General features: G+C 49.2%; 4 protein-coding genes across 4 annotated transcripts; 2 read left to right on the top strand and 2 right to left on the bottom strand.

The window, feature by feature from the left end:
- Nucleotides 1-9,129: 9,129 nt before the first annotated feature.
- Nucleotides 9,130-11,394, bottom strand: B0J16DRAFT_287046 (uncharacterized protein). Its single transcript, XM_046124124.1, has 2 exons — nt 11,200-11,394; nt 9,130-11,122 (listed from the first exon to the last, which is right to left on the bottom strand). The coding sequence occupies exons 1-2, from the start codon at nt 11,240-11,242 to the stop codon at nt 9,237-9,239; spliced, it is 1,929 nt and encodes a 642-aa protein (XP_045983016.1). The 5' UTR covers nt 11,243-11,394; the 3' UTR covers nt 9,130-9,236.
- Nucleotides 11,395-13,718: 2,324 nt separating this feature from the next.
- B0J16DRAFT_341481 (uncharacterized protein) lies at nt 13,719-14,759 on the top strand. The gene is made up of 3 exons (XM_046127829.1): nt 13,719-14,119; nt 14,169-14,229; nt 14,284-14,759. The coding sequence occupies exons 1-3, from the start codon at nt 14,003-14,005 to the stop codon at nt 14,433-14,435; spliced, it is 330 nt and encodes a 109-aa protein (XP_045983015.1). The 5' UTR covers nt 13,719-14,002; the 3' UTR covers nt 14,436-14,759.
- A 180-nt stretch (nt 14,760-14,939) lies between these two features.
- On the top strand, nt 14,940-19,221 carry B0J16DRAFT_399131 (uncharacterized protein). Its single transcript, XM_046132434.1, has one exon. The coding sequence runs from the start codon at nt 15,117-15,119 to the stop codon at nt 18,972-18,974; it is 3,858 nt and encodes a 1,285-aa protein (XP_045983014.1). The 5' UTR covers nt 14,940-15,116; the 3' UTR covers nt 18,975-19,221.
- B0J16DRAFT_384433 (uncharacterized protein) lies at nt 19,213-19,977 on the bottom strand (the record flags this gene model as incomplete). Its single annotated transcript, XM_046131424.1, has 2 exons — nt 19,213-19,847; nt 19,899-19,977. The coding sequence occupies 2 exons, from the start codon at nt 19,975-19,977 to the stop codon at nt 19,213-19,215; spliced, it is 714 nt and encodes a 237-aa protein (XP_045983013.1).
- Between the last annotated feature and the right edge of the window lie 484 nt (nt 19,978-20,461).

Genomic DNA, 20,461 nt, shown 5'->3' with positions numbered 1-20,461 from the left:
AAGAGAAGACATATGAGCATCATGAATTGATTTAAAACTGAAATAAGACAATATTAACATTACAACCAGCCAGCGGGTATATATGCTGCGTATGCATCTCGGCTCGACTGGTAACTTCCCTTGCTCTTTTTCTTTTCTACTTTTTTTCTTTGACCACTCGACTTAATGTCACAAAAGGGTCAGGACAGTACCAAGTCTCCACACCAAGGCATAGTTCGTAAGGATCGTAAGAATGATACATGTTTGATGAGGGCACTTTCTAACTTCCCAGGAAGCTCGAAAGGCCTCGGGATGCGGTAACATACAACTGACATACAGGTCCCGCCTCAGGTACCAAGACCTAATCTAGAAACAAGGAAAACAGGTTTTATGTGCGAAGCGCATCATGACCCTTACAGGGCGATGGCAACAGCCAGGATGGCGGCAGCGATGCCCATGCCGTTGCGAGCGGCACCAGCAGTCACGGGAACGCCAGGGGTAGAGGTGGGAGCGGGAAGACCACCGGTGCCAACAACAGGCTTGTTGGTGATGAGAGTCTCACCAGCGCCGGGAACCTCGTAACCGGGAGCGGCAGGAGCCTCAGTGCCGGCAGCAGGGGCCTCAGCGGGAGCAGTCTGAGCAGGGACGGGGCCGTTGCCAGCGGGGCCGGAGGTGAAGCCAACCTCGGGGACGACGATCTCAGTCTCGATGGTCTTGACGGTGGAGGATCCCTCGACGGTGGAACCACCAGTGACGTAAGCCTCAGTGATGGTGGTAGCAACGACGACAGTGGTGTAGTGAGCAGAGGTGATGATGGTAGTGCCGGTGACGGTGATGTGCTCAGTAACAGAGTCGGCACCAGTGGCAATACCGGGGTTCTTCTCGACGTAAGGAGCGCAGATACCCTGGAAGAAAGAGACGGCCTGAGCGACAGTGTCGTCGTTCTCAGCGTGAGCGTACAGGCACTGGAAGACGTTGTCGACGAAGTCCTTGGAAGGGCAGTAGCAGGCAGCATCGGTGTTGTCCTTGCAGTCCTCGACGAAGTCAAGGAAGGTGTTCAAGCAGCTGGGGACAACATCAGGGACATCGTAGCCATCCTTGGGAACCTCAGGAGTCTGGGGCTTCTCATCAGAACCGGTCTGGACGGGCTTAGGAGCCTTGTGGGTGACGGTCTCGATGACAGGGTAGAGAGTGGTGGAAACAGCGTGGGTCTCAGTGACAACAGCGGGCTCGCCAGCGGTGACGGGGCAGTTGGTAACCTCAGGGCCACAAGAGGTGATGGTCTTGACCTCAGTCTTGTAGACGGTAGAGACGCTGTCGTAGCTGGTGACGATGGTGGTGACCTCCTCAGGGACATCAGAGGTAGCGTGGGGAGAAGAACCCTCGGTGGTCTTGGCGGGCTTGTCACCAGTGGGCTTCTCGCCAGCGGGAGCAGTGTAACCGGGCTTGTCACCACCCTCAACAGGCTTGTCACCAGTGGGCTTCTCGCCAGCAGGCTTGGTGTGAGCGGGCTTGTCGCCAGTAAGAGTCTCGGTGACAGGGCAGATGGTGGTGGAGATGGCAACGGTCTCGGTGACAACGGCAGGAGTACCGGCAGTGACGGGGCAGTTGGTAACCTCGGGACCGCAAGAAGTGATGGTCTTGACCTCAGTGGTGTAGACAGTAGAGGTGCTGTCGTAGACAGTTGTCTTAATCTCCTCAACAGGAGCAGTGGTCTCCTCACCAGCAGGGACGGTCTTGGTGTTCTCGCCAGCAGGGACAGTCTTGGTGTTCTCGCCAGCAGGGACAGTCTTGGTGTTCTCACCGGCAGGGACGGTCTCAGTGTTCTCACCAGCAGGGACAGTCTTGGTGTTGTCACCAGCGGGAACAGTCTCGGTGTTCTCGGCAGGGGCAGTGGTCTCCTCGCCAGCAGGGACAGTCTTGGTGTTCTCACCGGCAGGGACGGTCTTGGTGTTGTCACCAGCAGGGACGGTCTCGGTCTCCTCACCAACAGGGGCGGAAGTAGTCTCGGCGGGGGAAGAAACATCGGTAGTCTTGTCACCGGCAGGGACGGTCTTGGTGTTGTCACCAGCGGGAACAGTCTCGGTGTTCTCGGCAGGGGCAGTGGTCTCCTCGCCAGCAGGGACAGTCTTGGTGTTCTCACCGGCAGGGACAGTCTTGGTGTTCTCGCCAGCGGGGACAGTCTCAGTGTTCTCGCCAGCAGGGACAGTCTTGGTGTTGTCGCCATAGGGGACAGACTCAGTGTTGTCGGCTACAGGAGCGGAGGTGGTCTCACCGGGTGAGGAAACATCGGTGGTCTGCTCACCAGCAGGGACAGTCTCGGTGTTATCACCAGCGGGAACGGTCTCGGTGTTGTCACCGTAAGGAGCAGAGGTAGTCTCAGCAGAAGGAACCTCAGTGGTCTGCTCACCAGCGGGAACAGTCTTGGTGTTGTCACCGTTGGGGATGGTCTTGGTCTTGTCGTCGGTAGGGGGGAAAGAAGGCTTGGGGTACTTGGGGAAAGAAGGCTTGTCACAGTTGAAGTCGATCTGGGGGATCTCAACACGGCACTTGTCCTTGGGCTTGTTGGGCTGCTTGGGGTAGACAAAGTGGACCTTCTTAGCACCACCACACTGGGTGTTGTAGATGTCGGTACCATCCTTGGAACAGTCGGCCTGGTGCTTGCAGGTAGAGCCATCAGGCATGTCGTAGTGGAACTCGAGACGGCAGTCGAACTCGGGCTTCACGTGGAACTTGTGGAGGGAGAACTTCTTCTCCTTGCTGCCAGCGCCGCATCCGAAAGAGGGAGCCTCTTCCTTCTTGTTGCCACAGTCAGCAAAGATAGACTTGCCAAAGTGTCGGCCAGTGAGATCGCGCTTCGACTTGTCGGTTCCACAGGACCAGCCCTTGAAATCCCAGTCGTTGTACTTCTCAAACTGGCCGAGCTGGAGGTCATCCCACTGCCATCCCTTCTTCTGGTTCTCCTCACACTTGTTGTCGATAGCCTGAGGAGGAGTGTACTTGGGGGCGTCCTTCCAAGCACCCCAGTGAGCAGAGACCTGGCCGGCAGTGAGAGCCAGAAGGGCAAAGTTGGCCTTCATGGTGAATGATTTTCGGGTGTGTGGTAATAATAACTAGTTGTATATGTAGCGAGTGTAATTGTATGTAAAACAAAATATTAAGAAATGGAGTCAAAGGAAACGAATGACTTTGACACCGGAAAAGAGAATCTTGATGTAAAGGAAAAGGGAAAAGAAAAGAGGTGAGTGATGATCCAAAAGAAAGATTTGATATGGGAGGGAATGGGAAGCATCTATATACCCAATCCACAACTCACCCAACTCGTCCATCACAACTCCCAAGCAGGAGAGCTGGAGACCACAAAGAGCGGGCAATCCGGCATCTGGTGCTAAACAGGGATTGCCCCTTTGGTAATCCATGCATTACTGGTGGGGATAGAAGCATCGATGGGAACCCCTTGTAGGCTTTCAGTTCAGGTCGAGCTTCGGTTAGGGGCGCGAAAAGCGCTACCTAGGATTCAGAGGTCCATCTATCGTCGAAGTTCTCCGGCGAGGTGTTGGCGAAGCGGTTCGCAGTCCCAGAGCGGCTCAGGTACGATTGCCAGGATCATAGTGTGACAGGGGCCCTGGCCTCAGATATGACTCCATGCGCAGGGGTCTTTAACAGCAGCTCGGGTGCACGCCCAATGATCTGTGGACTCGCTTTGAGAATCTTCAGGGGTATGTATCTCTCTCAGGTCTTGGCTCCGGATGGACTGACGAACAACGTTGCTGGCACCATGCAAAGGATACAATTAACGGTAGCCAATGCGATGCTTGTGCCTGTTCATGGATGAGAGCAGCCCTTGCCTCTCCTCTATGCCGATGCGATATTCTTAGAAAGTTTGACATAACTCTTTGTTTATGCTTGACCGGGCCTCCTTCAGCTGGCGTATCTTCGGCATCGAAAAGTCCCGTTGTACGTCCAGCTGTTGATGTTCAGCGTTCTGAACCGAAAAGTCAGTGCGCGAGAGCCAACACTGCGCATGGCAATAAACGGTTATGCATATTATGTCTAAAATTCCGAGACACTACTGCACGTGTTGACGAAGACTTGGTTAGCTGCGGCGCCTGTGGCCAAGCAAAAAGCAAAAGCAATCGAGTCCAGTGGGCGTTTAAGCTGATGTACGGATAGCGGGGCATGGAATTTTCACACCCCGCTATGAGGCTTGCACCTAGACGTTGAAAGCGGGTAGCTGAGACAGTCAAAGCCGTCCTATCGAATCGAGACAAAAGTCGATTCAAGTGGCGGTTGCGGACTCAGGTCGTGGCAATAGATGTCTAGAACCAAACAAGTCAGTACTTTTCATGTAGCAAACCTGTCATAACTTACAGCATCAAAAGGGGGAATGAATTTCGCCCCTGCTGTGAATGTTTCTTGCACTTTTCCCTCATGGGAAAATTACTCCTTTCGCACCTGCCGTCTCTTGGCTTGGGTATCATCAAGCTCTGTGAATGGGCAAGTGCAACTGGTGAGTGAAACGCTCCGCCACCTTAGTAGACCTCATTAAGAATCAGGGCCTTCCCTGGACGGTATCCATTTACAGTGGGGAGCGGCGACCTATGCACGGTTCTCCGGAAGCACTTCTGCAGGTACAGCACCCTGTAGCCTCTAACTGTCCGCCAATCGCGCTACAACGCTCTTTCGATGCCCGGGCAGGGAATTTGGTGCGAGACCGCCACTAGAACTTGTCTACCTGGGACAACCTAAATCATCCGATGGTTTCTTTTTCCCCAGAAAACCACCAGACTACAAGCCACCAACGGTATTCTCAGGTAGGCGAGGGAAGACGCCAAGCAGCGAGGCTTCCTTAACCGACTCACTGTTGACGGTGGTAACGGTTGGCAGCTTTTGACTCATCTGGTCTTTCATTACCTATCAGTGACAGATACAGCATCAGGCTAGCTATCAAGATAGCGTGATTCAACTGCAAGAATGTTTTTCACTTAATGCTAAAAATAAGATCAACCTTCACTCTCCGTGGATCTACAGCAGGCCTTCGGAGATACATCGACCAGGTAACCCTCACAACTTTAGTAGGACGAGCTTGCTCACACGCGGGTTGCTACGTCAAAGGAGATTGCAACACTTCCCCTTTAGCAATGATGTTGGACGATGGACGACTGGTGGTGTTATAGAGTCAATCCACATATCCACCGCTTCCACCAACCGTGCTTGACTGGGATCAATCTCGGAAGCATGCCACCTATAGCAAAGAGGTTTCCGGGACCGATGGTCTGGCTAACACGGCCAAAAATGGGCTTGGCATTATTATCAGATTCTTGACGAGTATGTTGAGACTGCTGGAGTTGATTCAGTGACATGTCCGCGCTTTCATCCGCCTGAGACCTATGTTTTGAGGTGCTAAGTATGCAGACTGCAGTCACTCTCATTCACTGGCTGACTTCACATGGCTTGGATGGTGATGACTTGGCGCCTATCGACGAGTATGGCGGTTGCAACCAGACATTGCAAGTCATCTGCCATCATAGGCGCCAGGGTACCAGAAGAACTGACCGCTAGAAGCATAAGAGACGAAATATATAGGTCACCTTTTGCTAGCTTAGACTATCACTTATGCTACACTATTTTGGCACCTAAGCCTCGGAGGATAATTATTCTGTTGTCGACCTGATAGGGTAGGTAATGTCTGTGTGAGACGGCACTCACTGGCTCTCGATCGTCATGGATAACAGCACTAATCAGTAGGACAGCCAAAAAGAGACGACACTGTAAGGTTACCCACCCTTCCTAGCAATTGTAGTGTTCATTTTTAGCACCAGCGCCACCATCGTCCAGTCGCGTGGTGAGATGGACCCTGGACAGATCCATCTTGACGCCAGTGGTGTCTCAGGACCAGGCCGCCCTAGTCTGTTTCAACATCAGGACAGCCAATCACCATCTGCTCAGCCGTGAATCTGATACAGGCCAATACCATCCAGCCTTACAGTAAGTGATTGTCTTTTTATCCGTCTCCCTCATGTACATCCTCTTCTGGAACTGGGGTTATCCCAAAGAAGACCTGGCGAGAGGCAAGAGGTACAATACCCTGCATTAAACCATGCCAACATTTGTTTGAATCATTTGCTTCTAGATTCCAGATGATCTGCAAATACAAACACTTTCGGGTAGTCAAGTCAAGGTCCATAGATACTGTTGAGTCGAATTACTACCAAGTTGACATCAGTGCACATATCAAAACACATCTCGAGCATGGTTCTGTAGACGTTGCGTAACAGTGTCTGCTCTGCGCACGACTTGATACATCCAGCGATATCATCAAACTTAATCATAACCAACCTTGAAACTATGCTTACTTGGTAAAGTGCGCTATATCTCTCATTGCCGAAACTCTATTGATCGGCGTTCACAAATCTGAACTTGAAACAGAAAGAAAAAACAGAACAACCCAAAGAGCCAGTCGCAACATTACGAGCCCTGTTTTCCACCTGAACTTGGAGCTGAGCATTGGGCTTGTAATGGCAACACGGTCAACCTTTCAACTCACATTTTTCATTGTCCAATGTACTTTCTATCTACTTGATGCATAGCAAAAGCAACGTTCAACTCAACCTGCACAAGAGCACCGGAATGATTATTGACTGTTTCCATGACTTGCCTGCGTCATAAATCTTTCCCTTCAACGTTAGCCTCCTGCACGGTTATGAGTTGACGTGAAAGCTCCAGTTAACGGCTTTGCTAGTGCAGAATTTCTCTGTGATGGGATTCTCGCAAATGGGCAATCCCCCATCTCCTATCTCTAACAGTGAAATCGGGTTTCTCGGAATACTCAATCCAGTCATGCCATTTAGTTCATAATTGAGTCGCTGTGATAAGCACCGTGATAATATCAGGGAGACTATGTTGATAACAGAACATCGCTGTTATTGTTTCGTTTTGACTGCAAGGTTTATTATTTCGTTCCGCTTCACTCTCTCGGAAAAGCGAATGCAACACACCGGGCATGTAACGCTGCATCGTTATGTCTCCACGGTCGGTCTTGGAGATCCCGGCTGGGATTAGCCAATAGCGCTAACAAGGGTCATTAGTGTGTATGTCTCTTTTGCGTGTTTCGAGTTGCGGCCAGACGGCGGCCATAGAAACTTGATCTGCCATAATAGGGTTTATACTTTCTCAATCAAGTTACCTAAACGGTGACTACCTATTATTGTAAACGGTAACTGTGAGGTGACATTGCTGTTTTACCATGAATGCCCTGGACGCCAACCCAATCAACTGTTGACCTAACCCAAGTGATATCTGAAGTTGATGGCTGATTTTAATGAGCTGCCGTATTGGACAGGTAATCAAGCCTCTCGTACGTTATGAAATAGGCAGTTATCAATCCCAACATACATGTGCAAAGTGGAATTCTGTTCAGACTAGTTTTGCTGGATATGCTGATCTTTAGTCACCTCATCTACGATCGATTAGGCTGTGGATTTTTTCTTCTTAGGTCGATCCAGCTCGCACCGACTTCTCCACTGATCGTCGTCAGTCAGTGTGATCCTCTACTCTTGGTGGTTTCATCAAGTGCTTACCCGTACCACAGCTGACTCGCCTTGCACATCCAGCTCAAGTACTTTCTGTAGTTCTACGTTATCAGCTTGTGAACTAAACGGACCCTTGTAGTGTGTTCAGCGTTACATTTCAGTTGATACCATATCACTTTTTGACCCTTTTGTATACGCATGGGTCCTCAATATGGGTCTATCCGTCTGCAGGGGGGGTCCAACCTTTTCAGGACAATGGCGAACCCACGAGGGCGAACAGGGTACAGGTACGGTACCTGCATATTGCTCCGACCGGAGGAGAAACTGCATTGGGCCTTGCAGGTTGTTAGTTGGTCGTTGGCCGATAGGTTGCCTCTTGAGGCAGCTAGGAGGTGGCTGATGAAGCATGGAAACTTCCATCTTTTGTTTCCGTTGAGCTGAGTGGTGGAATCGCGAACACAACCGAAGGGAACCGGTCATGCTAAGAGACCCGCGTATCAACAAAAGCAAGTCTTACTTGCGGATGACATGTATCAGACAGATGATCTCCATTAACGGTCATGGAAAACGTTGCGAGATATTCTCAATACGGTTTGACCGATCGCACGGATTCTCTCAGTGTCGCCCCTTCAAAAGAAGAAGAAGCTGATTACCGGGGCCGGTTTCATCAACGATTATCATGGCTTGAGCACTGAGACTTCACGTTGCACAGTCCTTTCATCAAATTTTGAGTTTTTAAACATGCGCATTGGCCTTGCGCACTTACTGACTTTTCTCTTCTGCCGTTTTATATACGAAACATCGTGGCGGACGGCCTACGACTTTTGATCGGGATGGTGATTCTTTGCCAACCACTCGCTTTTAGGCAGCTGGAACTGGACTTGCTTTGCAACAGGCTCTTCTGTATCAAATTACTGCTCAAGCGCACAAGGAGTTCTGCTTTTGGTAAAAGTAGAGAATGACAAGTTAGAGAGAGTTAGGGATCGATCTTGAATGCAGATTTCTTAATTTTCAGACCATTTGGCTGAGTGACACAAGACCTGACCTCTCATGGAATAATTCGTACTTGGGATACGATACACCACTCAATAGACAGACTTTAAAATGTTTTAGTCAGGGAATAGACCAGTAATAACACCATGATTTGAGCTATCTGACCTCGACATCTGATGTGACTTGATATTTAAATAAGGCAATTTTGTCTCTAGGGTGGGAAGCTACAATCACCATCAATTCATTCACCTCACTTGTCAAAAGTGCAAGACATAGACTAAGAAACTTTGAGTCTGTCGCATTTGACTGCCCAAACCACATTCTCAATTGAGGGTCGTATAACTTCCCCTTTCTCTTTTCTTCCAGCTGGCCATGAAATTTATCAGCAGGCACGAAAAGTCGATGTACATCATAGCAGATGAAGAGTGGTGATGTAGATATACCACGTACCCAGTTAGACGTGACCGACATTCATGATCCATGATATACTTGAGAATTCGGAGGACAATGATAGTCATAAAATGAAGCTGGCAGTCACCCTCTAGTAAAGGACGTTTGCTAAGGACAAGTGAATAGATTCTCAGTAGTACCGCCATCAAGGACCAAACCAATGCCTTTTACTTGCCTCCGGTTCGATGAACAATAAGCAGTGACTTAAACAATGGAGAATCATGACTTGGATGTCATTGGTATTAGTCTATTCGTGATGCTCGTCTATCGCTGCTCTGCACTTCATCCTCCGCTTTGCATCTTCCGCAGTCTCTCCTCAGCAGCCCTTGCTCTTCTTTCACGCTCCAGCCTCATCCGCATCTCAGGCGTCAGTCCTCTAGCCTCAGCCTCTCTCTTCTCCTGGGGCGTTTGCTTCAGACCCGCCGCCAAAGTATTTCCCTTTTGCTTGCGCCCTTCAGGCACCTTGGGCCCTTCAATCTTTAACCTCTCCTCCTCGGCCTTTCGACGCTCAGCTTCCTTGTCGCTAGCTTCCTTCTTCTCCCTCTCATCACGCTTGTCAGCTTCGGCTTTCGTCATGGCGGGAGGTACCTTGGCATCGTCCCACGCCCATTTAGCCTCTCCAAGCTCAGAGCGGGCGACACGGAATGCGTCGCGCGTGGATCTTTCGCCAGCAAGTTCAAAAGGTGTTTTGCCTTCGTTGTTTTTGATGGTAGGATTTGCGCCTCCACGAACAAGGAGACCAAGTACTAATGGAGCGGCATTTTGGGCAGCGGCGAGGTGAAGTGGCCGGGGAGCATGGTGATTCTGCTCCACTGGCTGAAACTCGAAGTCTGTAGTGATATTGTTGTTCTTGAGATATGAGAGTAGAGCGGGTACTTTCGATCTCCTCACAAACGCTTGCAGCTGAGATGTGTGGAGCAAAGCTGTCTCTTCCTCTTCCGACAGCTTGGGCTTTGAGGGCTTCGAACTTGTCTTTGGGGTAGCAGACTCTGTCTCCTTCTTGGTCTCCTCGACAGGAATTATCTCCTGAACCTTAAGTCGCGTCAACTCGATGAAGGATCGCATGAGCTCATTTTGTGTCGCTCGCCGTGTGCTGAATGGGAAACCTCGCAGTCGAGTATCGTTATGCTTCAGTACTTGGCCCTCGTATGGGCCATATAGAGTTCTTCGATTTGTTACGCCGGTCGCTCTGACGAAGAGCAGCTCCGAAGTGTCGATAAGAGCTTTCCAGTCTTGAAGTAGATTTCTCACGTCCTCCACCAACGCCTGCTCATTGTATCGTCGCAAACTCGAACCAGCTGAATGGGCAGCTCCTTTGGCGTTGTCGTTGGCCGACTGGGAACCACCCTGCTTTCTTCGTGTCGTGTATCGGTGGAAAGTCTTGTGAGCTAGGACCGTCGCCTCTCGGTTCATGGTGGTCCCATTCTTGTTAGGCCGTGGTGCTAGAGAGACAACCATTGCTGCAAAGTGGCCACCTCCAATCATACAGAGGAAGATGTGAGGGCCTTTGTAGGCAACCTCCGGTAATGCGCCCTCCTTGGGGATTTTAGGCATTGAAATGGGCTCCACCTGCTTCTTCTTCAACACTTCCACCAGATCTTGGTTTCTTTGCTCCTCGCCCGTTAGAATGGCGCGGTACATTCCAAAGTATGTCTTTTCGGGCAGCAAAGGAGAGCTGAACCATATAAGAGGTGGCTTGCCTCGACCTGCTCTGCCTGCAGTCTCTCCATCTTCACCATCACCGTTCGCACCAACTGCCTTATCGGCCAGTCTTGCTTGTTTCTTCAATAGTGTAGTAAGAGTTGACTCTTGTCGGCCGTCTTCCTCCTCTTCCTCCTCTTCATCCGAATCAGAACCCGATAATGATTCGTCCAGGTCTCCTACTAACTTTTCGAACTCGGCTTCCGACACAGCTTTTTGCCCGCGCAACTTCTGTTTGAGATTGTAGTGGTGCAAATCGGACTTCAGATGTCCGCGCTGATCTATCACGGTCGTGAACGTGAGGCCACACAAAGAACAAGCTTGTGTTCCGACAAGGCTTGTATCCGAAGACGAGGGACTTTCGGCAGTGGATGATGTGGATTCGGCGGCAGCAATGGCCTCAGCTTCGGCATCGGCATCGGCCTTGAGAACAATATTGTCTAAGACCTCGGCGGGCAGATCATAGACTTGAGATATGTTAGCACTTTGCGACTCTTGGACATGTCGATCGATGGCGGGGTACGAATTTTGAGTGTTGACTTACGATACAGCGGTCGCCGAAGAAGGTCTTCATTTGTCTTGGCCATGGCTACTGTTTCTCGTGTGTGGAGGGTATCAGAGACTGTCTAAGAAGTTGGGATATTCCAAGATCATCCTCAGTCGGAATTACTTGAACTTTTTAGGGACCTTCTCACTGAGGCGAAGCTGCGTCATACCCAGGGTTGGAAGCCATGCCCCCACCAACGGCGTTGAGTCAACCGGTCAGAGAAATGGGGCCCAGCCACAGTGGATGACTGCGCCGCTAGATCACAGTGCGCGCACTGAAAGTGGAGTCCATCTTGAGCTTCCCACGGCCACGCCTCATTGGCCCATGCCGAAGCTCAGCTGCAAGCACTCAAGAACTCTTGGCTCGACTTTGCATTCTCACAATTCACTTTGCATTCGCATTTGCTTCTTACTACTGACGCCGTTGTTATTTCCTTCTATCGCAATCTCAAAATGGCTCAATTCATTGCTCCCCCCTCCTACAATGACCCTATTCATGAGCAACAAGCTTGGGCCATGAATTATAATCGCCAGCTCGCTTCTCGACAGCTCAAATCCAGTCAACGGAATCGAATCACTGCCATTCAGGGCATGATCGCTGAATATCATGCTCAGCCTGTTGGAACCAAGAACCCTCAGCTCCTTCGCAACATCGTTCAGGCCAAGCAGCTTCTTTCTGCTATTTCGATCCCTACTGGTGCCCAGGTTCTAGGGGCAGAGTTCCTCCATGCCCAAGGATGGTCAAAAGAAGCTGTTGCAAAGCAAGTGCAGTACCAGCTGCCTGATAGAGCTGCCATCGAACCTGCCACCCACTTGCGCGCCAGAGCTCGCGCCAGAACTCGCTCATCTACCCTCACCCTTTCTTTCCGACCCAAAACACCAACTCTAACGTTGGATCAAACACGCAAATTGCTTCAATTCGTCCAGTCATCCCCCACCACCCGTCGCATGCCCATCTCTCAGATTCCTGCAGCCCTTGGGCTCGATTGCTCTGAGCGTACCATCACCGTCGCTCTGGGTAAAAATAGCTACAAATCTCACCCTGCCATCACCCGCCCTCACATTAACGAAAAGTCTCGTCAGCTCCGCCTAATCTTTGCCCTGCAACACGTCAAGTGGACTGTCGAAGAATGGACCAGCGTCCTCTTCTACGATGAGATGCGAGTACATCTCACCGAACAGCCTCAAGAAGTCTTGGTTACTCGCAAGCCAGACGAGATAGCCCACCCCGACTGTGTCAACATCGAGCCCGTTTCTCCTGCTGATCGCAAGAACACCAACGTTTATTTTGCTCACCTGTCAGGTCTTACTGGCGTTGGCCCGCTCCTTTCTTATACTCGTCACAGTAATAGCCCTCTTGGCCCTGAAAACTGGTACCGCACCATCTTCCCCGGCTTCACCAACTGGTACAACAGTCACCCCCTAGGCGCGCGGTTTGCGTTTTCGCCTGACTTGCCTGCCCACAGCCGTCTCACCATTAAGGGTGCCGTCCAAGCTAGCCACAAGTCTATTGTTCGCCTTCCTCCAGCTTCTCCCGATTTGAACTTGATCAATGAAATTTTCGGCACTATCAAGGCCAACCTCAAAGCCGACAAGGCCAACTCACTCTTCGGTGATGTCGCTGATTACAGGATTGACGATGTGGTGCGCGACACGTGGGAGGGTATTTCCAAGGAGCATGTGAGCAAGCTCATCGCGAGCATGCCCAAGCGATGCCAGGCAGTTATTGACGCTGATGGATGGTACACACATTTCTAATGACATTATGAGAAGATGCGCTATGATTAACCAACAAAGAATTCGAAAATGATGCAAGGATACTACAGACGACTAGAATAATACGAGCCCAAGCACGCACGAGGAATGATACCGAAAACGGCGATGGTAAGAGGGATACTTGGGACAATACTGTACAATAATTACTCGCATGTATGCTCAAATGTATGGTAATCCAACAATTCTCTTGACTGACCTGTGATGCGTAATGCCTCTCGGCATGTTGTGATAAGGTATGATAGTAGATAGCCGTCAGGGTAGAAGAATTGGCTGCTGAAGTCATAAGAGATGAAATAATTTGGTCCTTTTATGCTAGCTTAGGCTAGCACTTAGGCTACTTTATTTCTGTAGCTCAACCTTAAGCCTTAGAGGACATTTCTTCTGTTACCAACGTCCACTGATGGCTATTGGAAGCTGCTAGGTACCTAGAGCTCCAAGCTCCCATAATTACCCCGCACTTTAGTTCACCAGGTGGATTTGAACAAAAATAGCCCGTGGATGAGAAACATGGTCCATCGTGAGCTAATCGGTTAGTTGGTGGATGAGTACATGTATTCCTAGATCAATAGTATGGGTTAATTTGTTAATATGTGAGATTTTAATTTACGGATGCTGAATATGAATGCCCTGTTTCTGTCATTGATCCCGCTTTAGCAGTACAACCCTTCACATGTTTTGTAAACTTGGCACGAAGCTTAACAGGTCGATCCCTGAGAGCTTCAACCAATCATCAGTGATGAAGACGTCACAGATAACCCCCATGGTCTGTTCTGTCCTTGGTTTAGTTGCGTCAGCGAATTGGATTTGTGATATGCAGCGAATCAAGGAATCTGAGCTTGCTCTGCTCGATTGTTGGTTACACTTGCCTTTAATGATGTGTTGCGTAACTTGTAGTGATCTCATATAAGGCAGCGAGCGTCGCCCACATCTGTTCACCCCCGCCTTCATCCTTCATCTTTCATCCTCTTTCAACCTACACGTCGACTATACCAAATACCAGATACCAATTACCAATTATCATCATCATGGATTTCGTCAAGAACCTCGCCGGTGGAAACAAGGGCAACGACAACGCCCAAGCCGCTGATCAGACCCAGGGACAGCAGTCTGGTGGTGGCTTCATGGATAACCTCACCAACAAGGTTAGCTTCCTGAATGTTGACAACTCAGAATCCTACTAATTCTTCCCAGGCCAACAACATGGCAGGTGGCGGTGCCCAGGGTGAGAAGAACGAGGATGGTCTCGACAAGGGTACGTGATAACACGGCGCATTTTCCCTCGAGCCGAGCTAACAACCCTTTGCAGCCGTCGACTACGTTCAAGAGAACGTTCTTGGCCAAGGCAGTCAATCAAATGAGAGCGCTGTAGAGCAGCAAAAGGACGAGTTCATCTCTGATTCTATCAGGTCACAGTACAAAGGTTACACTGGCAAAGAGTTCCCTGTAGCAGACAAATAGGTTGTTGCGTGGATGAATCCCTGGCCGAGAGGATTAGGGAATGAGTGTATGGATAATTAGATGACAACCTGAGTGACTGCGAATGGATGCCCTTTGAATTAAATAATGTGGAATAGTCTTCTCTTGCCATCGACAAGACCACTTGGTCAATACCTTTTGAATGATCTTAGTAGAATAATGAGTTGGGATTGCGCATGCCGAGCTTCTAAGATAACACAAGAGTTTCGCAGTCAATAAGGTAGTCATACACCGACTGGAGAAAAACATTAAAACAGCAGATGTCTGGTAAATTATGAGGCATTGACCAAGTGATCTCGATGCGTGGTAGGTAGATTATGAAGAGGATTAAGGCAACATGCCGCTAAGTGGAGCATCCTAACACAAATGATCTCAACGATCGACGAAATTGATAAAGGGCTACCGAGTTTGGTGCAGCGACTTTCTTCTATTGGCCTATTCATATATTTTAAAACTCTGGGCAGCAGTTGATCTTCTCCACGCAAACATGGATCTCGGCCATTACTCCTTTCGGCACGCCGGTGACTCCTTCCCGCCTTCAATTAATCGAAAGTCGAGTGAGCCGCATAGTCTAACTCGCTATAAGTGCCTTGTCTCGCTCAATAGCTCCGTATAACCCTTGCAAAATCATCAACGCAACAAACAAGCAATATCAACAACAAAATGGTCCGCGATGCGCCTTCAATAATAGCAGATCTATGCCAGCCGCATAGCGCTAAAAAGCGGAATTATGCCATTCCACAGTTCACCAAGTCCCTTCGCCGCGAGGATCGCTTCCAAGCAGTCTGGGAAGATGTTGGCGGAGCCTCTGGTCTTGCCAGCCTAATGGCCGAGTTCAGCATACGGGATTTGCGCGAGCTGTGCAAACGTTTGGGAATGACAGCATCTGCTCAACAAGTACAATCACAGAGACGTGCAGCTCTAGGTGAACTTGTTGAAATCCTCTACCAACGGCGAGGGCGGGAAGACAGCAGACCCGTGGATCGCTTTTACCAGCACATAATACCTGCGTGCAACCTGGAAGTTGTGCAGAGATTCGAACAAGACCACAAGATCGAATGGACCATCTCAGAAGAAAGGCTCCTGTTGGCTGGCCATCCCCAGCTGAGCGAGTCGAAACTTCTACAGGAAGCCTTCTCAAAGGACAATCTTCTGTTTGCCCAGTGTCGATCACTTTTACGCGGCAATATCCCCTTTACTGGAAGAATCTTGACAACACTCCTCGCCAAAGACAAAGTAAATTGTCCTCCGGATCTGTTCGATGAAGTGATCATGCCCCTATTCAAAACCCTCCGCAAGAGTAGATACGATAATGAGACGCGCAGTCAGCATCTTGATCTTGTCCTCCAATGTATCCGAAAACACCAAGATGCACTTTCCGGGCAGCTGGTTCTTACAAAAGGTGGCCTTGTTCAATATATTGTTGATCGATGGTCTGATGCACCCAAAGGCAGTGCAAACAGACGGCAACTAGAATCACATCTAGTGGAAGCTATCAAGTTGATTCCAACCCTGTCATGGTCGCGAGGAAACAAGTTTGAGCACTTGCATCAGGCTATCAGTGTCGGGAATCTAAGTCACGAAGAGAGATACGAATTCTTTCGCCTACTTCTATTAAATCTCCAAGGGTTTACAGTAGATATCGAGAGTGATTCGGAACAAGATTGGTGTCGTCTGAAGCAAGATTCTCGGAGTTGCTGGCCGTCCTCTCTGTTCTTCTGCATGAATGAAAGGAAGTCACTCCGGCTCTTTGAGAAACTAGAAAAATTGTTTCCGCAAAGAGATTTCCTAAGTGTCGAAAGAGAAACTGGAACAGTTTTACACCAGTCTCAGGGCGTGATTAAGTACAGTCCTGTTGGAGATTTTCATGTGGCGAAAGCATTGTTGATACGGAGATCAAAGACGCAGCACGAACGTTCAGAATGGCCTATTTATGCTATTGAACTCGTCAAAGAAAGACGAGTCAAAGCGCAGCAATCGCGGGAAGCTGTGGAACGAGCTTACTGGGCGATAAGTGCGTTGAACCTCTGCGTTTCTGTAGGAGACTTGGCGACACTGCAAGAGACCATTGTGTGGTCGCGACGGTTCATCAAGGATTCTGCTGTAACTTCCCGTCTCTTTACAAGCAATGTCTTCAACACGCGCGAGATGGAGGAGCTTTTAGGCGCCATGCCGGATGGGGACGTTAACTCGCCCACAGCTGCGATAGCTTTCACAACGTCTCTAGTAAAGAACGACATTGAGCTTGCAAACCAAGTTCTTGTTGAGATGGTATCTACGGTAGCGATTGCTGTAGGAGAGCCAGGGTTCCAAGCGACAAGCTGGTCTTGGGTAATTGACCTCGTTAGGTCTACAGCCGATCGACGCACCAGCAAACTCGATGTCTTCTTCGAGAATCTCTCAAAGTGCGTGGAGCTGGATCGCGAGAAATGCCAGAGAGACTTACTAGATATCGTTTGGAAGCCTACGACCGATCTTTTAATCCAAATCGGGGCCATCATTCATGATCCTGCTCTAAAAACAACAACCGACAACTCACTCTACGACACTCTCGTGCCTGGATCACAGAAAGACTCTGTTAATGGAATATATCTTTACCGACGCATTGCGAATACCCCTATCTCGCCTCATTTACTCGCCGAGCTGACAAAATGTCTCATTGATCAGACAAGAGAGCACCTGGGCTCTAGAGGTCTACGAGCGCAAATGCAGAGTGTCGTCTTCGCTATCAATAGTCTGGCTACAAGCGATCAACCCTCGTTAGCTTGCCCATTCATTTGTGACCTCGTTTTGGACAATGAAGGTCAGGAAACATCGTCGTGGCACCGACACCTTCTCAGTCCGAGGTTTCTCTCGATTCTTCCAGCCAGGGCTGCCCAAGAGCTACTGTGTACTATGGCAAGTGTCATGAGCGACAGGATGAGGGCACAGAACCAGAATACTGATGCAAGAGAAAGGGTTGAGAGAGTGAAGGATGGTGATACGACGGAAGGAGCAAACACCTCAGAGACCAAGCAGTCTGGGGAATCTTCCGTTCATCCCATCAAAGTCACCACTGTTAAGATGCTTGCCCAACTCTTACAGCATAAAGTATTCATCAACTCTTCTGTATCGTGCGAAATTCTCATTTTACTTCTATCTGAAGCTCGACATATCGACATACGAACTACTATTACGAATAGCCTTTTTGCCGTATTGGAGGACCCAGCTTCCGCTTCTCACATTCGAAAGCAGATACTTGATGCGCTCGAGAAGTATTGCGTCCCAGTGGCTGCGCAACTCAACGAACGACGCGGCCTTACTGAATCTGATTGGGCTAACGCCTCGGAACATGGCTCGAGTCTTCCCATTATCGGTGAAGATACTCCTCTACTCGACCTAATGATTGAAAATGCTCATCTGGCAAAGTTAGAGCAAGCCGACAAGTCCCGGCTTGCTCAACTTGTTATGAGGGCGATAGAACAGTCGGCTGCGCAAAACTCTCGCTGGCTAAATCTTTTCATGGCTAAAAACCACTTCACTCTGGATGAGCAATTGCCTGAGCTCCCCGTCCATCTAGCACCCCTCACGAAGGCCTTCATTCAACTGAGACCATACACTCCCTTGTCCGTCTTCCGCATGGTCGAAGCCGCTGCATTGAACCACATTGATCCGTTGCCAGGAGTAAAACGTATCACGCAGTCCATAGAGGAAGATCGCGACTTGATCAACTCGAATGCAGGCAAACACTGGCGTTCGCAATTCTCAAGTAGCCGCATCGAAAGGAACCGCTATAACGCCGAGTTTATTCCTTTCCATGTGGCAATTTTGATGCAAGAGCGTCCGGAACTAAACGAAGCTGAGTTGACATCGCTCCAGTCACTCGTAACGACTTGTGCCGCAAAAATGCTCAAGGTCAACTCTCCTGGACAAGTCGTGAACCTGGTCAGAAGGTTGTGTGAAAAGCGATTGAAAGACCGCGAGAACTGGGGGCGTTGGACCAGAAATTGTTTGCCTTGTATCAAAACAATCATTCAGATGACAAAGGATGCTCAAGCACGTCCGCGTACCAAAGACGATCCGCTTCCCTGGCTACCTAGTGTTTTCCAGTTAAACCTCCACTGTTTACCCTTCCCTCTATCGGACGCGACGGATGTGGAGGTGGAGAATTTTGTTGAAGAGCTCTACAAGATGATTCTGGGTCTTTCAGAGCGTCAGAATCGACCATATCACCTCGACTTCGAGAACCTGAAACGAGAGATAAACTACTGGCCATCGAAACAATCATTCGGATGCTTTGCGTTGAAATTGAATGCAGTACAAGTATATGATTTCAAATCGCCCCAGCCGCCGAGCCTCGCGGACTTTTTGAGTTGCGACATTATCAGACATCTGCTTGAGCAAGCAGATGATTCACAGAATACCGATGCTGGCGAAGAGATCAAATTGCTGGTGCGTCAATGGGAGAATTGCAATGACGAGACAATTAGGAACATGGGTATTAATTTGAAAATACGTAAATACTGGATGACTGAAGGTTAAGCAACAATACGGGGAACAAGCTGGCTTCTAGTATCGCAGCACATGTTGCCAATGATTTCCTCGAATGTTATGTCTATGGCTTTCATCAACAAGATTTTGTGTCAATCATTGGGGTGATTTGATTCGCATCCTAGTACTATGCTAAAATATTCTAAGATACACTCTTATCAGGGCTTATTCTGTCATATTGTAACACCAAACAAGAGAAATCGTTCCAAAACAATAGAGACGATTCAATCTAAAGTCTATCCCTCATAAGTCTTATCAATAGGACGAGGGCCACAATCGACACAATTGCCTCAGGAGAAACTATAAAGGCCGCCAAAGACATCATAAGACCAAGATAAAGACCAGCAAGAAGTAAAGGCGAGACCTCTTGAGACCTCTGTGTGTCGCTTGATTCCACCAAGGATGGTACGGGTGTTACTAGCCCTGGGGGGCCATCGGCTCTAACAAACGACGGTGTTGGTGTAAGATTGGCAGAGGCAGACGTCCCTTTCTCGTCTCCCATATCAGGCCCGAAGCCTGTCACCACAATTGTCTTAGTAATTGGCATCTGAGTAGACAAAGTTATAGTGCCTAAGTGAGGACTCTCGGTGTTGGACTCGGTGGGCTCGCTATTGTCGTTTCCTGGGCCATCGTTTTCTTGGTCCCCTCGGTAAGGGGGAGGAATGGATTGTTCGTTATCTGGAGCGTTTTGAGAATCATTTGGAGCTTGGCCTTCTTCAGAGCAAGGTCTGAGCATTACCCCACAGATTTCCTCGACTGGATTGATAGTCTGATCTTGATCAAGCGCCGTACTGTCTCCCCTGGTATCTGGCGGACTAATACCCTGATGGAGCATAAGACTGCGGGAGCAAGCAGTAGCACATTCTGATGCCTTCGTCAGTCGGTTCCATCCCAAGTGATAACCTTATGACTTACCTGGTGTAGTTGTGCCAGGACTATATGTACAGGTCCCAAAACTCAAGAGTAATACGCCAGCAAGCAAGTATTGTAGCATGGCTTCACGATATTAAAGAGTGATTGTGCGTTCCAAAAAGAAAAGTGAACAAAATACGTTTCAAAAACGAGGCTGAAGGTGAAAGCGGTGGGTGATGTGAAGGGGAGGATTACGAGGATTCATCATTGGAAAGACAAAGTAGGTATCCTTAGGTAATTTTCATGCTAAAGGAGGAAAGAAGTTTAGAAAACACAAGGTATCCTTAGGTAATTTCCATTCTAATGGAGGAAAGAAGCCTGGAAAAGACCATAGCAGGAGGAACGCAGACAATCCAGAAACGGGAGCTTCCATCACAGCGATCCAATCGAGACCAGGCAAGTACCATGAATGCACTCTTGCCCCCGGGTCAAATAGATGCATACGGTTACCTAGGTAGGTATTCATGCGGCAAGTGACAGGCAAAGTCTCCCTACCATCGCGGGAGGGGGCCATTTCTGGACATCCATATCTAGGTAGATGATAAATTCATTCTGTCAATTTGGTA

The sequence above is a fragment of the Fusarium flagelliforme genome, assembly GCF_020744385.1.
Source record: "Fusarium flagelliforme strain FIESC 12 MPI-CAGE-AA-0113 chromosome Unknown B0J16scaffold_4, whole genome shotgun sequence".
Lineage (NCBI taxonomy): Eukaryota > Fungi > Ascomycota > Sordariomycetes > Hypocreales > Nectriaceae > Fusarium > Fusarium flagelliforme.
The sequence above is the reverse complement of the archived record's forward strand: the minus strand, read 5'-3'. Positions and strand labels throughout refer to the sequence as shown.